The sequence below is a fragment of the Vigna umbellata genome, chromosome 5, assembly GCF_029865625.1.
Source record: "Vigna umbellata cultivar VRB3 chromosome 5, Vumbellata_1.0, whole genome shotgun sequence".
Classification (NCBI taxonomy): Eukaryota; Viridiplantae; Streptophyta; class Magnoliopsida; order Fabales; family Fabaceae; genus Vigna; species Vigna umbellata.
Window position 1 is genome coordinate 61866429 of NC_142169.1, and position 13696 is coordinate 61880124.

General features: G+C 40.9%; 2 protein-coding genes across 2 annotated transcripts; one reads left to right on the plus strand and one right to left on the minus strand.

Annotated features, from left to right (window-relative positions):
* Positions 1-86: 86 nt before the first annotated feature.
* LOC124830717 (ATPase, F1 complex, OSCP/delta subunit protein) lies at positions 87-909 on the minus strand. Its single transcript, XM_047304513.2, has one exon. It carries the CDS (start codon positions 857-859, stop codon positions 206-208), a length of 654 nt encoding a protein of 217 aa, XP_047160469.1. The 5' UTR covers positions 860-909; the 3' UTR covers positions 87-205.
* Positions 910-4472: 3563 nt separating this feature from the next.
* Positions 4473-13448, plus strand: LOC148198780 (uncharacterized). The gene is made up of 8 exons (XM_088115913.1): positions 4473-5868; positions 5965-6503; positions 6876-7445; positions 7563-8012; positions 8295-8441; positions 8859-9437; positions 9597-9896; positions 13266-13448. The coding sequence occupies exons 1-8, from the start codon at positions 4473-4475 to the stop codon at positions 13446-13448; spliced, it is 4164 nt and encodes a 1387-aa protein (XP_087972039.1).
* The last annotated feature ends 248 nt before the right edge of the window (positions 13449-13696 follow it).

Sequence of the window (13696 nt, forward strand, 5' to 3'; positions counted from 1 at the left end):
TCGTATCTTAGATCGATTTTGTAAATCATGGAAGTGGCATTTAGAGTATATTTTTCGATGGCAGTGTTGTTGCTTTAGGCAAGTAATGAGGAAAAAGAAATTCAAATTTCTGGGGAAGATAAGGTGTTCTTATTCGATTGATGCATGCTTACATGAAACCAACTGTAAATTTGATTGATGAAATGAAGAATTTGAGATTTTCACTTCAGGCAGCAAAAGAGGGCACACTCTCCTGAACCAAGTTTCTGACCTTCACTCTCACCGCCCCACTCAACCGGTGCACGCTTTCAGCAATCCCAAAAAGCTCATCTTTCCCCATCTTATTCTTCGACGAAACCAGCACCATTTGAGTTCCACAAAGCTCGTCGTAGATCCTCTCGAACTCTTGCAGCACCTCCTTCACAATCCCCACCCTGTTCCTCTTCAGCAGCATCTTCAGCAACGCGACCACGTGCCTGTGAAAGTTTCCCTCCTCAACCGCGGCTGACTCAAACTTCACACTTTGCAGCAGTTTCAATAGCCTCTCAACATCCCTGTGTACAGAGTGAAGGGAATGGCTATTTTGGGCGACGTCCACGAGAGCTGCTGCATACCCAGTAGCGGGATTTGAGTTGCATATGGAAGACGACGGTCTGGGCTTGAGGGGTGAGAGAGAGAAAGGAAGGGAAGGGGAAGATTTGTGGGAGAAAGATTTGGTTTTGGGGAGAAAAGTGGGTGTGGAAGTGGAGAAAACATGATGGGGTTGCTGTGGTCGTGAAGGGGTTGCTTTGAAAGGAAAAAAATCGCGATTTGTTAGGGTTGGCGAAGATGGGAAAGGAGGAACTTTAAGGGTTGAAACAGATGATGAGAGAGTATCCATGGAAAGAGGGTTTCAGACAGACAAGTTTTTAGGTTTTATTGTTTAGGAAAAGAGAATAAGGTAAGCAGAGGATAAGTTTTGGCCACTTGGTCTCACAAAGGAACACATACTAATGGTATCGACGTTGACCTAACTCACAATTTCAATGTTCCATAATTCTATTTAGTAAAAGGTGTCATCTTTTTTGGAATTAATGGATATAACGCGATGCAATACAATGGATGTTGCAGCAGATTCATGGATGGTATATTTCTTCTTTTTGAAAATTAATTTCTACCCAAAAAAACTCACTTTTCACTGATACATTAATTGGTACATTACATAGAAGCTATATCAATTTAACATACAGAAAAATTTAATACATTTTTATAATAGAAGTTTTGACTTTTTCAAATATGGATCATGACTTTCTTATTTGATAATAAATATTGCTATGATTTAATTGTATATTTCATTTTCTTGAAATTTTAATATAATTACTTTTTATTTTTAACTACTTAATTTTTTTCTTCAATGTTATCGTAAAGAGTTTTTTTTACTGTTGACTGTTCAGCATGTATTTTATATAACACATTTTCTCATATATACTTAAAATTTATCAAAATTATAAAATCGAAACAAAATAAATTTTTAAATTTTACAACTTTTATTAAACTTGAATAAACTAGGAATACCATCTTTTGTTTTGATATAAAGAGATTATGATGAATCAAATTTTGACTACTTTAATTATTACTTGATGATTATATTTATGCATAGTCTAATTTTAATTGAATTAGTGGTTAAATTTCAATTATGTAGTTGAAGTTAAATAATGTAAAAAATTAACAACTATAAATATTTACAGTTTTTTGTAACTTTTTTGAGTGAAAAGAAACACATGTTTGACTAAGTTTAATGTGTGTAAGTAAAGTATTAATTCATTTTAAACTAATATTATATTTTTTTTTCAGATATGATCTATATAAAAAATGCAATTTAATAGACAATTTTAACATAGAACTATTAAATAAAAATTAAATAATGCAATCAATGAAAATTTTATTTAGTGTTGAAGGAAGCCATGCCCAAAATATAGGAAGTTAAACTTTCAATTTACCAAGAAGCTAAGCATTTGCAATCAACTACGGAAATTGTTTAACTATATTAATTATATGATTTTTGGTGGTTAAAATTAAAGATACTTGCTTATAGAAATAATTATTCTCGGGTTTTCTCAAGCTTTGTACTACTCCTAGGAGGGAAGACATGTAATTTTGAAAAAAAAAAGTGTGAATAATCAAAGAAATTAACTTTTTATATTTTTTTTTCAGAACAAACAAAGATTTTTCTTTTAAATTTAGTTAAATTTAGGACTTGTGCTAGTAGGTGTTTTACCCGTCCAATTCCCTTTGTATAAATCTATCACATTCATATTCTTAGGATTCTCTGCAATATGAAATTTTCATTAATATCTTTCCTATAATCAAGGCAGTGAAGGTTCCCTAATAAATACTCATAAAGACAATTAAATAAATACAATAACTAAAGAAATCACAAAATTAAGAAAATAGAAGAAAAACCCACCATTATAAGGTGTCAATACCAAATTTCGTCCGAAGTGGTTCTTTTGGCCTTACCGTAGACTGTTCTCCTTTGTTTTACTATTTACCCTTTTTATCATTATTTTTATTTTTATTATTTTCGTTTTTATTATTTATTTATTTATTTATTTTCTTATTAGTTTATTTGTGTCTTTAGTTTTTGTTTTTTTTAGTTTTTACCTTTTTATTTTATTAAAAAAAAAAAAAAAAAAAAAAGGGAATTAGGAAAAGGGGGCATTTTGTCTTTAGTAAAAGTTATGCGAGAAAAGAAAAGTGTTTTGGTCGGGGGTACGACGTGTACGTGTGTTGGAGGGAGAGGGTGCAAGAAACGGTTTCTGCAGAGTGTGCGGGTGTGGCAGAGACGTTTTGGAGCCTGCATGGCATATGCACGATTTGGTATACGGAAGGAGAGGGTGGCACAGAAGGCACAGAAAGCACAGGAAAGCATAGAGAAAGGGGGATTTTGGGGGGAGCTAGAGGGGCCCTTCGTAAAAGGAGAGAAATCCATTTTTGCTGGGGGGACTGAACAGAAAAGAGAGTAGAGTTTGGAGGAAGAAAGAAAAAAAGAGGATTGGGCACTGCTTCTGAGGTCCACCATTGTTGGCACCTGAAAAGACGAAGGTTAGTTTGAACGAAGGAGGAGGAGGCATTGGGTTAGCGGAGCTAACGACAACCAGCGGATCTCCGAGAGGTAAGTATTGCCTTGCACTCCATCTTGCACATAGCTCTGTTGAATCTGCCATGTTTGCATATGATCGTCGTTGAGTACATGTTCACTGTTGCATCGCCCTCCCCGCGTCCACTTCTATGATCCTATTTTCCTCTTCCAAACAAGCTCAAAGCAAATCCATCTATTATGCCCCTCACGCCTCTGTCCATCCCCAATCATTAGCATTGAAGTTGAAATTGAAACAACTGATGGAATTCGGGTGACCCCAGTACCGCATATGGGTACTGGAGAGGGCTCTTCAGCCAAAGTCATACCACACACCATGTTGCAGGGGGTAGTCAGTAGTGCTGATGGGGCCAAGAGTAGGTTGGAAATTCTGGAGGAGAGATTGAGGGCCATTGAAGGGGTCGAAAGCTATGGCTTTGGGGATGTTGCGAGGTTGAGCTTGGTTCCCGGGGTGATGATACCACACAAATTTAAAGCGCCGGAGTTCGAGAAATACAAAGGTAATACCTGCCCGAAAAGCCATCTGACCATGTACTGTAGAAAGATGGCTGCGTACGCTTACGATGATAAGCTACTCATCCATTTTTTCCAAGACAGTTTGGCTGGGGTAGCGTTGAACTGGTACACCCATCTTGAGCCGTCTCGAATCCGTTGCTGGGCAGACCTGGCAGACGCCTTTGTAAAGCAGTATATATACAACACGCACATCGCACCGGACCGACTGCAACTGCAAAATATGTCAAAGAGGGACAACGAAACTTTCAAGGAATATGCCCAACGGTGGAGAGAGTTAGCTGCACAAGTTGAACCACCTTTGTATGACAGGGAGGTGGTGGCAATGTTTGTGAACACTCTCCAGCCGCCATTTTATGAGCACATGGTCGGGAACGTGTCTGCCAATTTCGCTGATATCATTATAATAGGTGAAAGGATAGAAATTGGGGTTAAAAGTGGGAAGATTGCATACAGTTCGCCCACAACTGCAAATTACAAAAAACCCAATTTCAATGCGGGAAAGAAGAAGGAAGGGGATGTGCATGCGGCATCGGCAATGCCTGTATGGAGAGGTCAAGCTCCCACTCATAGCTTCCGACCATACTTGGGGCAACCCCCTCTTGCAGCTAATGCGGCGTTTGCTCATCAAGCCAGGCCTCAACAACAACAAGGGTATTATCAACCGCCATTGCCCCCAACTGATACTTGGAGAGCTGGGGCAATTGCAGGTCCAAATCAGAATGCGGGTCAAAATACTTACCCAAGAAGGAACCAATTTGTTAATTTCACCCCTATCCCTACAACCTACACATAATTGTTACCCCATCTTGTCAAAAGGGGTTTGGTTGCTATTTGCCCAATGAAGCCCATGCAACCTCCGTACCCCAGGGGTTATGATGCAGAGGCCAAATGTAGTTACCATGGGGGAGGTGCTGGTCACTCAACTGAGAGGTGTCTAGCTTTTAAACACAAAGTACAGGCTCTAATTGACTCGGGGTGGTTAAAGTTTCAAGAGGATAAACCTAGCATCGAGACTAATCCGCTTTCTGGGCATGGGAGTGCCTCGACGAATGCCGTCGAGGATGAAAAACATGAGTTGATAAGAGACGCGGGTGAAATCCGAAGTTCCAGAGAGTTTATCTTCAAGGCGCTGGTAAAAGTGGGCCTTTTAAAAGGCGATTATGACGAGGACGTAACATGTGCACTTCATCCGGATGATGGGCACTCTATTGAGGAATGTGGTGAATTTGAAGATATTCTACAAGACTTGCTGGATAGAAGTTTAATCCAAGTATGCTACAAGGATAAGGAGGGGGAAGTGTTCACACAAATTGGCGGGGAATCTGACGTAACTCTGCCTGAGCCGTTGGTGATCCATTTCACTAGAACCACCCCTGTGCCAGTGGCTGAAGAAAAGCCGTCTGTCGTCATTCGGACGCCGTCTCCCTTCCCTTACAAAAGCGAGAAGGCTGTCCCTTGGAGGTATGGAGCACATGCGTTAGATGAGGGAGAAGGCGCAGATTCGGCCGTTGAGAACATAACAGGCATAGGTGGGATGACGAGAAGCGGTCGAATCTTCGCATCACCAATGGTGACAAAAGAGGGGACCAATAATAATGAAACGACAATGGCCGCAAAGGCCAGGGAGGTTTTAAAAGGAAAGGGCGCGCAGGTAGAGGAGACCCCTAACAAGGAGGAAAAGAAAGAGATATCCGAAGAAGAGGCCAGCGAATTTTTAAAATTCATTCAACAGAGTGAGTATAAGGTGGTGGAGCAGCTGAACCGCATGCCTGCTCGGATTTCCTTGTTAGAATTGCTTATGCATTCTACCTCTCACAGAAAGTTGTTGATGAAGGTACTCAGTGAGGCTCATGTTGAGCAAGGTCTTTCGTTGAACAAGTTTGAGGGCATTGTTGGCAACATCATCGCTAATAATTACCTCACCTTTACTGATGAGGAGATACCCACTGAGGGGAGAGGGCATAACAAGGCCCTTCATGTCTCTGTGAAATGTTTAGATCACGTTATAGCACGTGTCTTGGTGGACAATGGCTCCTCTCTGAACGTCATGCCAAAATTGACATTGGAGAAGCTACCCTGTGATGGATTGCATATGAAGCCAAGCTCTATGATTGTGAGAGCTTTTGACGGCAGTAAGAGGGTAGTGATGGGAGAAATTGAATTGCCAGTCCAAGTCGGTCCTTGTGTCTTTCAAGTGACATTCCAGGTTATGGACATCCTCCCAGCTTATAGCTGTTTGTTGGGTCGCCCGTGGATCCATTCTGCAGGAGTTGTGCCTTCCACACTACACCAGAAGCTGAAATATGTTATGGGAGATAAGCTGGTGATAGTATCAGGAGAGGAGGACCTCCTTGTGAGCGGACCATCGTCCACGCGATATATTGAGGTGGCTGAGGAAGCTCTTGAAACAGCCTTCCAGTCATTGGAGATTGTAGGAAATGCCTATGTGGAGTCATTCCTAGTAAGCCCGCATTTGTCACGTGCTTCTATCATGATGGCCAAGGTCTTGCTGAAAGAGGGGTATATACCTGGTAGAGGTTTAGGCAAGCATGGGCAGGGGCGAACTTTCCCCCTAAAAGTCGTTGAGAATAGAAACCGATATGGCCTAGGGTACAAGCCCACCAAAGAGGACAAGAGAAGGCTGATGGAAGAAAGGAGAGAGCGCGGTCTGGCTCGTGTAGAAGGGCGTGAACCCAGGGTGGAAAAGATTGGTATTCGTGACATCAAGGAAAGCTTCCGTAGTGCTGGATGGATCAACGCGGGCCATATAGCCGCCGTGGAGGATGAAGATAGCTCTGAATGCTCAAGTTTCGTGCGAGCCTACTCCCCAGCTGCACCACTCAACAATTGGGAAATTCTGAGTTTACCCGTGATGCTTAATTTGAACAAAATGTAATAGTTTTAATTAATCCTATAGCTTCACCCGGGGCTTTAGGATTCATGACTTACGGGTTGACGTTTAGTTTTTGTGCTCAGCGTGATAATCAAATCGTGTTTGTTTGTGTTTTATCATCATTTTGCATTCGTCATCGATTTTTCCTTTTTATTTATTCTCTTTTTTTTTTATAAATTTAAATAATGCAGATATGACAATGAAAGTTTTGAAAATAACAATGTCGATATTCCTAATTTTGAGCACCCTGTCGATAATACGGAAGATGATTATGAAGATGATCCGGAACCCTCTCCGGAGCTCTTGAGATTAGTGGAACAGGAGTCTAAAGAGATAAAACCCCATCAGGAGGATGTTGAAGTACTCAACTTAGGAGAGGAAGGGGAGATAAAGGAAGTAAAAATCGGTACTGGCATGAAAAAGGAAGTGAGGGAAGGGTTGCGAGCCCTATTGAAGGAGTTTAAGGATGTGTTCGCTTGGTCGTACAATGACATGCCAGGATTGGATACCGATATCGTGCAACACAAGCTCCCACTTAAACCGGAATGCCTTCCAGTCAAGCAAAGACTAAGAAGAATGAAACCAGAAATGTCATTGAAAATTAAGGAGGAGGTACAGAAACAATTCGACGCAGGATTCCTGGCTGTGGCGAAATACCCACAATGGGTAGCAAATATTGTACCAGTGCCTAAGAAAGATGGGAAAGTTCAAATGTGCGTTGACTATCGTGATTTGAATCGTGCAAGTCCAAAGGATAACTTCCCGTTACCACACATCGACACTTTGGTTGACAATACAGCCAAGTACTCGCTATTTTCGTTCATGGATGGTTTCTCGGGGTATAATCAGATTAAGATGGCGCCTGAGGACATGGAAAAGACGACCTTCATCACGTTGTGGGGGACCTTTTGTTATAAGGTGATGTCTTTCGGGCTCAAGAATGCCGGGGCAACATATCAAAGGGCGATGGTGACACTTTTTCATGATATGATGCACAAGGAGATCGAAGTTTATGTGGATGACATGATTGCAAAGTCTGAATCGGAAGAAGAACACATCCTCAACTTGAAGAAATTATTTGAGAGGTTGAGAAAATATAAACTCAGGTTAAACCCCACCAAATGCACATTTGGAGTGAAATCCGGGAAGTTGTTGGGTTTCGTGGTTAGCCAAAAGGGGATAGAAGTGGATCCTGACAAGGTGCGAGCGATATCAGAAATGCCTACGCCTAGCACGGAGAAGGAGGTTCGCGGTTTTCTGGGTAGATTGAACTACATTGCTAGATTCATCTCCCAATTAACCGCTACCTGTGAACCAATGTTCAAGTTGCTACGAAAGAATCAGGTTATGGTTTGGAACGAGGATTGTCAAGCCGCTTTTGAAAAAATCAAACAATACCTGCAAGACCCACCTGTATTGCGTCCACCCGAGCCAGGAAGACCACTCATTTTGTACTTAACTGTATTGGAAAGGTCAATGGGTTGCGTATTGGGTCAACATGATGAAGCTGGAAAAAGAGAGCATGCAATATATTACTTGAGCAAGAAATTCACAGACTGCGAACAACGATATTCATCGTTAGAGCGAACTTGTTGTGCATTAGCATGGGCTGCTCATCGCCTAAGGCAATACATGTTGAGTCACTCTACATGGTTGATATCCAAGATGGATCCTATCAAGTTTATTTTTGAAAAGCCTGCTCTCACTGGAAGGATAGCTCGGTGGCAGATGCTATTGTCGGAGTATGACATCGTATATGTTACTCAGAAATCCGTCAAGGGTAGTGCTCTAGCAGAATATCTGGCTCATCAACCCATTAGCGATTATCAACCAATGCAACCTGAATTTCCCGATGAAGACATCATGGCTCTACTAGAAGAGAACGGAGAAGACCGAGATGAAAAAGCATGGACGGTATTATTCGACGGAGCCTCGAATGTGATGGGACATGGAATAGGGGCAGTGCTTGTTTCTCCAGGGAAGCAGTACATACCAATGACAGCAAGGCTGTGTTTTAATTGTACGAATAACATCGCAGAATATGAGGCTTGTGCTATGGGTATTCGGGCGGCAATCGAATCTAAGGCAAGAGTTCTAGATGTATACGGAGATTCAGCTTTGGTCATCCACCAGTTGAAGGGAGAATGGGAGACTAGGGATACAAAATTAATTCCCTACCAGGCTTACATCAAGGGATTGATAGAGTATTTCGACTCCATCACATTTAACCACATACCGCGAGAAGATAATCAATTGGCAGACGCGTTGGCTACCTTGTCATCAATGTTCGAAATTGACCGAGATGCAGAATTACCAATGATTAAAATGAAGAGCCATGCAGAGCCAGCATATTGTCATTTCATCGAGGAGGAATTAGACGGTAAACCTTGGTATTTTGATATCAAGCATTATCTTAAGACCCGAGAATACCCTGAGAAAGCATCTGAAAACGATAAAAGGTCGTTAAGGAGATTGGCGGGCAATTTTATCTTGAGTGGGGATATTTTATACAAGAGAAATCACGACATGGTCCTCCTCAGATGTGTGGATGCAAAGGAAGCTGAGCTGATATTAAAAGAAGTGCATGAGGGTACCTTTGGCACGCACATGAACGGGCACTCGATGGCCAGGAAGATATTGAGAGCTGGTTATTTTTGGCTGACCATGGAAAGTGATTGTTGCACACATGTGAGAAAGTGTGAGAAATGTCAGAAGTATGCGGATAATATCAATATGCCACCTACGACTCTAAGCGTGTTGTCTGCACCGTGGCCATTTTCGATGTGGGGGATAGATGTCATTGGAGCTATAGAGCCGAAGGCGTCAAATGGACATCGTTTCATACTAGTCGCAATCGATTACTTCACCAAATGGGTGGAGGCTGCTTCTTACGCCAACGTGACTAGAAAGGTGGTGACCAGATTCATAAAAAGGGAGTTGATCTGTAGATACGGGCTCCCTAACAGAATCATCACTGATAATGCCACTAACCTAAACAACCAGATGATGGCAGAGTTATGTGAGGAATTCAAGATTCATCATCATAATTCTTCTCCTTACCGTCCAAAGATGAATGGGGCGGTAGAGGCTGCCAATAAGAATATCAAGAAAATCGTGCAAAAGATGGTGGTCACCTATAAAGACTGGCACGAAATGCTTCCTTTTGCTCTCCATGGATATCGCACATCGGTACGAACATCAACCGGAGCAACACCTTTCTCGCTTGTGTATGGGATGGAAGCAGTACTTCCATTTGAGGTGGAAATTCCATCCTTACGAGTGTTAATGGAAACCCAACTAGAAGAAGCTGAATGGGTTCAAGCTCGATTTGATCAGCTCAATTTCATTGAAGAAAAAAGGTTAACAGCAGTGTGTCATGGGCAATTGTACCAAAGAAGAATGAAAAATGCATTTGACAAAAGGGTGCATCCAAGAGAATTCCACGAAGGCGAGCTAGTGTTGAAGAAGATCTTACCTGTACAAAAGGATCATAGAGGCAAGTGGACCCCGAATTATGAAGGGCCATTCGTAGTGAAGAAAGCATTCTCTGGTGGGGCACTAATTCTCACAAGGATGGATGGAGAGGAGTTACCCTTACCGGTTAATTCGGATGCGGTCAAAAAGTTTTACGCATGATGATTCCGCGATGGGGGAATGCTGTTAAGGGATATTGACATGATCTTTACAGTTTGTTGTACTCTGTGTTATTTCATTCAATAAATACTGCACGGTTTCATTCATATTTTTTTTTTTTGTTTGCACGCTTCTTGAAATATTGCATGTCTCGCTGAGCTTTTAGGTAAATAAGGGAAAATAAAGGCAATGATAATTAAGCACACATGAGTAAAAGCATCACGGGTATATTCGGTTGGCACAAGCTCGTTCCTGAGGGATGTCGTGAAAGACTAAAAAAGGAGAGAATAAAAATGCACATGTTGAATTCATTGTCAATTAAGTTGTCTAGGGCATAGTACGTTCAAAAAAAAAAAAAAAAAAAAAAAAAAAAAAAAAACACGATAACCTGAAATGGCAAAGATGTGGAGTCTTCTCCTGATTCAGGGTTTCGGGGGTAACTTGTATTCACTTCTCGTTAAAGCATCTGCCTTCACATCGCGTGAACCCATAACCTTTTTCTTTTCCCTTCAAAACAAAGGAGTGTCGTGGATATAACACTGAGGCAGGTTGGCCTGGCCAGAATTTTCCTCACTTGCGCTAGTAGGGTGATCCCCAAATCCCTTGAGACAAACAAGGGAACTTTCAAAAATGAATGACTCATGTTGAGGTCATCCAATCGTAGAATTAATCTTTTGAAAATAAAGCCATCAGAGTTCGAAATGATGTGTGGCCTCCTTTCTTCGTCAAACAAAAAAAAAACAACACAAAAATATATCCATTGTTACCCTGTTTTGAGCCAAAAACAAATCCTTTTTCAAAATTATTCCCAAGCAAGGGTTATCATCAGTATGAGTCAACCCAAGAAGCAGATGAAGAGCACTCAGTGATCAAACGGGAGAATCCTTCAAAATAGTAAAAAAGAAAAAAAAAAAGAAAAAAAGACAAAACAAAGTGGTGATAAGTAAAAAGAATGAAAAAACGCAGTTCAAGGAAAAGAAAAAGCAAAGTGCTCAAAAAGTCAAATAGTTGATGCGATCCCAAGATGATAACCCTTGTTTCAAAAATAACTGACAAGCATTCATTTGAGCCTTTATCCCTTTCTTTCGATACCTTCTAGCCCTAGCCACATTACAAGCCTAATAAAGTCCGCACAGATTGAATAATGTTTGCTCAAATTTTCATAAAGCTTAATTTTGCGATAATACGAGATGACTTGCAATTTGTCAACAAAAAAAAAAAAAAAAAAAAAAAAATTGAAAATGAAAAAAAAGTAATGTCTCAGGGAGAAGGGATCTCTTTGCCAGCCGGCCAGCAGCATACAAAAGAAAATCAAACCAATTGGGGCAATCCTTCCTACCCAAACCTTTCCACCTACACAGCAAAACTGGGGCAGTCTTGTGGGCCCTACTTGTTTATATGTTAACCATACCTCCCCAGATGAGGAGAACACAAATGTTAGTTCCACATACAATCATTCAGCCATCTACGGCTCGTCCTTGTTTTTCCTCACCTTCTCGGGTTCAAGCCAAATTGGATTGCAGGAAGCGATAAAGAGAATTTGAACTCATGGTTACACCCTTCTCTTTCTCATTGGAGGGTTCACTATCTCTTGGCATTTTTGTTATGGTTACGTTTTGAACGTACATCAAGTTGGACGACGATGTTGACAACGAGTTCCAAACATGGGCAGTCTAATTAGGAGAGGGATGTTAAAAAAAAAAAAAAAAAAAAAAAAAAAAAAAAAAAAAGGGAGAAAGAGAAGATTTCATGCATTCATGCACCCTCATGACATTACATCATACATTTCATGATAAGTAAGGTATTTTGTTCCAAAATCCTTAAGGCACAAGAGAAGTTGTGGAAAGGATAGTACGACTTTTCTTTCAAGTCTATTCATTGTTTTGCTCAGCGTTTACCAACATTTCAGGAAGTTTCAAATATGAGTTTTCTTCTATGTTTGGACCCTCTGCTAGGCAATGGTCAAACCCAGTTTTTCTATGTTTCGACCCTCTGCTAGGCAATGGTCAAATCCAGTTTTCGTTTTATGTTGTTGACCCTCTGCTCGGCAATGGACGAATTCAGTTTGTTATTCTATGTGTTGACCCTCTGCTAGGCCATGGTCAAATCCAAATTGTCGTTTTATGATGTTGACCCTCTGCTCGGCAACGGTCGAACTCAGTTTGTTATCCTACGTGTCGGCCCTCTGCGTGGCAATGGTCGGTTTTAAATTTTCCGTTCTTTGAGTTTGACCCTCTGCTAGGCAATGGTCAAATCCAGTTTTCGTTTTATGTTGTTGACCCTCTGCTCGGCAATGGTCGAATTCAGTTGTTATTCCTTTGAGTTTGACCCTCTGCTAGGCAATGGTCAAATCCAGTTTTCGTTTTATGTTGTCGGCCCTCTGCTCGGCAATGGTCGAATTCAGTTGTTATTTCTCTGATGTTGACCCTCTGCTCGGCAATGGTCGAATCCAAGTTTTCGTTTTTTATGTTGTTGACCATCTGCTCGGCAATGGTCAAATTCAGCTTTTCGTTTTGTACTACTGACACTCTACTTGGCAGTGGTCGTCTTCTTTCATCGCAATCTTCTTTTGTGGACTTGGTTAATCTTATGTCTTGTATTCATCCTCTTCATTTCGTTTCCTAAGAAGATCCAGACGAAATTAGTATTTCTATCTTTACCTATCTTTTACTATATAATATGAAAACATCACTTTGTCATATTATCTAGTAAAATATAAGTAAAGAGGGGCAGCTGTCAATACCAAATTTCGTCCGAAGTGGTTCTTTTGGCCTTACCGTAGACTGTTCTCCTTTGTTTTACTATTTACCCTTTTTATCATTATTTTTATTTTTATTATTTTCGTTTTTATTATTTATTTATTTATTTATTTATTTATTTTCTTATTAGTTTATTTGTGTCTTTAGTTTTTGTTTTTTTTAGTTTTTACCTTTTTATTTTATTAAAAAAAAAAAAAAAAAAAGGGAATTAGGAAAAGGGGGCATTTTGTCTTTAGTAAAAGTTATGCGAGAAAAGAAAAGTGTTTTGGTCGGGGGTACGACGTGTACGTGTGTTGGAGGGAGAGGGTGCAAGAAACGGTTTCTGCAGAGTGTGCGGGTGTGGCAGAGACGTTTTGGAGCCTGCATGGCATATGCACGATTTGGTATACGGAAGGAGAGGGTGGCACAGAAGGCACAGAAAGCACAGGAAAGCATAGAGAAAGGGGGATTTTGGGGGGAGCTAGAGGGGCCCTTCGTAAAAGGAGAGAAATCCATTTTTGCTGGGGGGACTGAACAGAAAAGAGAGTAGAGTTTGGAGGAAGAAAGAAAAAAAGAGGATTGGGCACTGCTTCTGAGGTCCACCATTGTTGGCACCTGAAAAGACGAAGGTTAGTTTGAACGAAGGAGGAGGAGGCATTGGGTTAGCGGAGCTAACGACAACCAGCGGATCTCCGAGAGGTAAGTATTGCCTTGCACTCCATCTTGCACATAGCTCTGTTGAATCTGCCATGTTTGCATATGATCGTCGTTGAGTACATGTTCACTGTTGCATCGCCC

Excerpts from the sequence above, each read along its gene's own strand:
- LOC148198780 (XM_088115913.1), top strand. The coding sequence starts at position 4,473 with ATGAAGCCCATGCAACCTCCGTACCCCAGGGGTTATGATGCAGAGGCC. Across the intron at positions 6,504-6,875 it reads GGGAAATTCTGAGTTTACCC|GAGGATGTTGAAGTACTCAA; the intron begins GTGATGCTTAAT and ends AAACCCCATCAG. Across the intron at positions 8,013-8,294 it reads TGGAAAGGTCAATGGGTTGC|AAATCCGTCAAGGGTAGTGC; the intron begins GTATTGGGTCAA and ends TATGTTACTCAG.
- LOC124830717 (XM_047304513.2), bottom strand. The coding sequence starts at position 859 with ATGGATACTCTCTCATCATCTGTTTCAACCCTTAAAGTTCCTCCTTTC.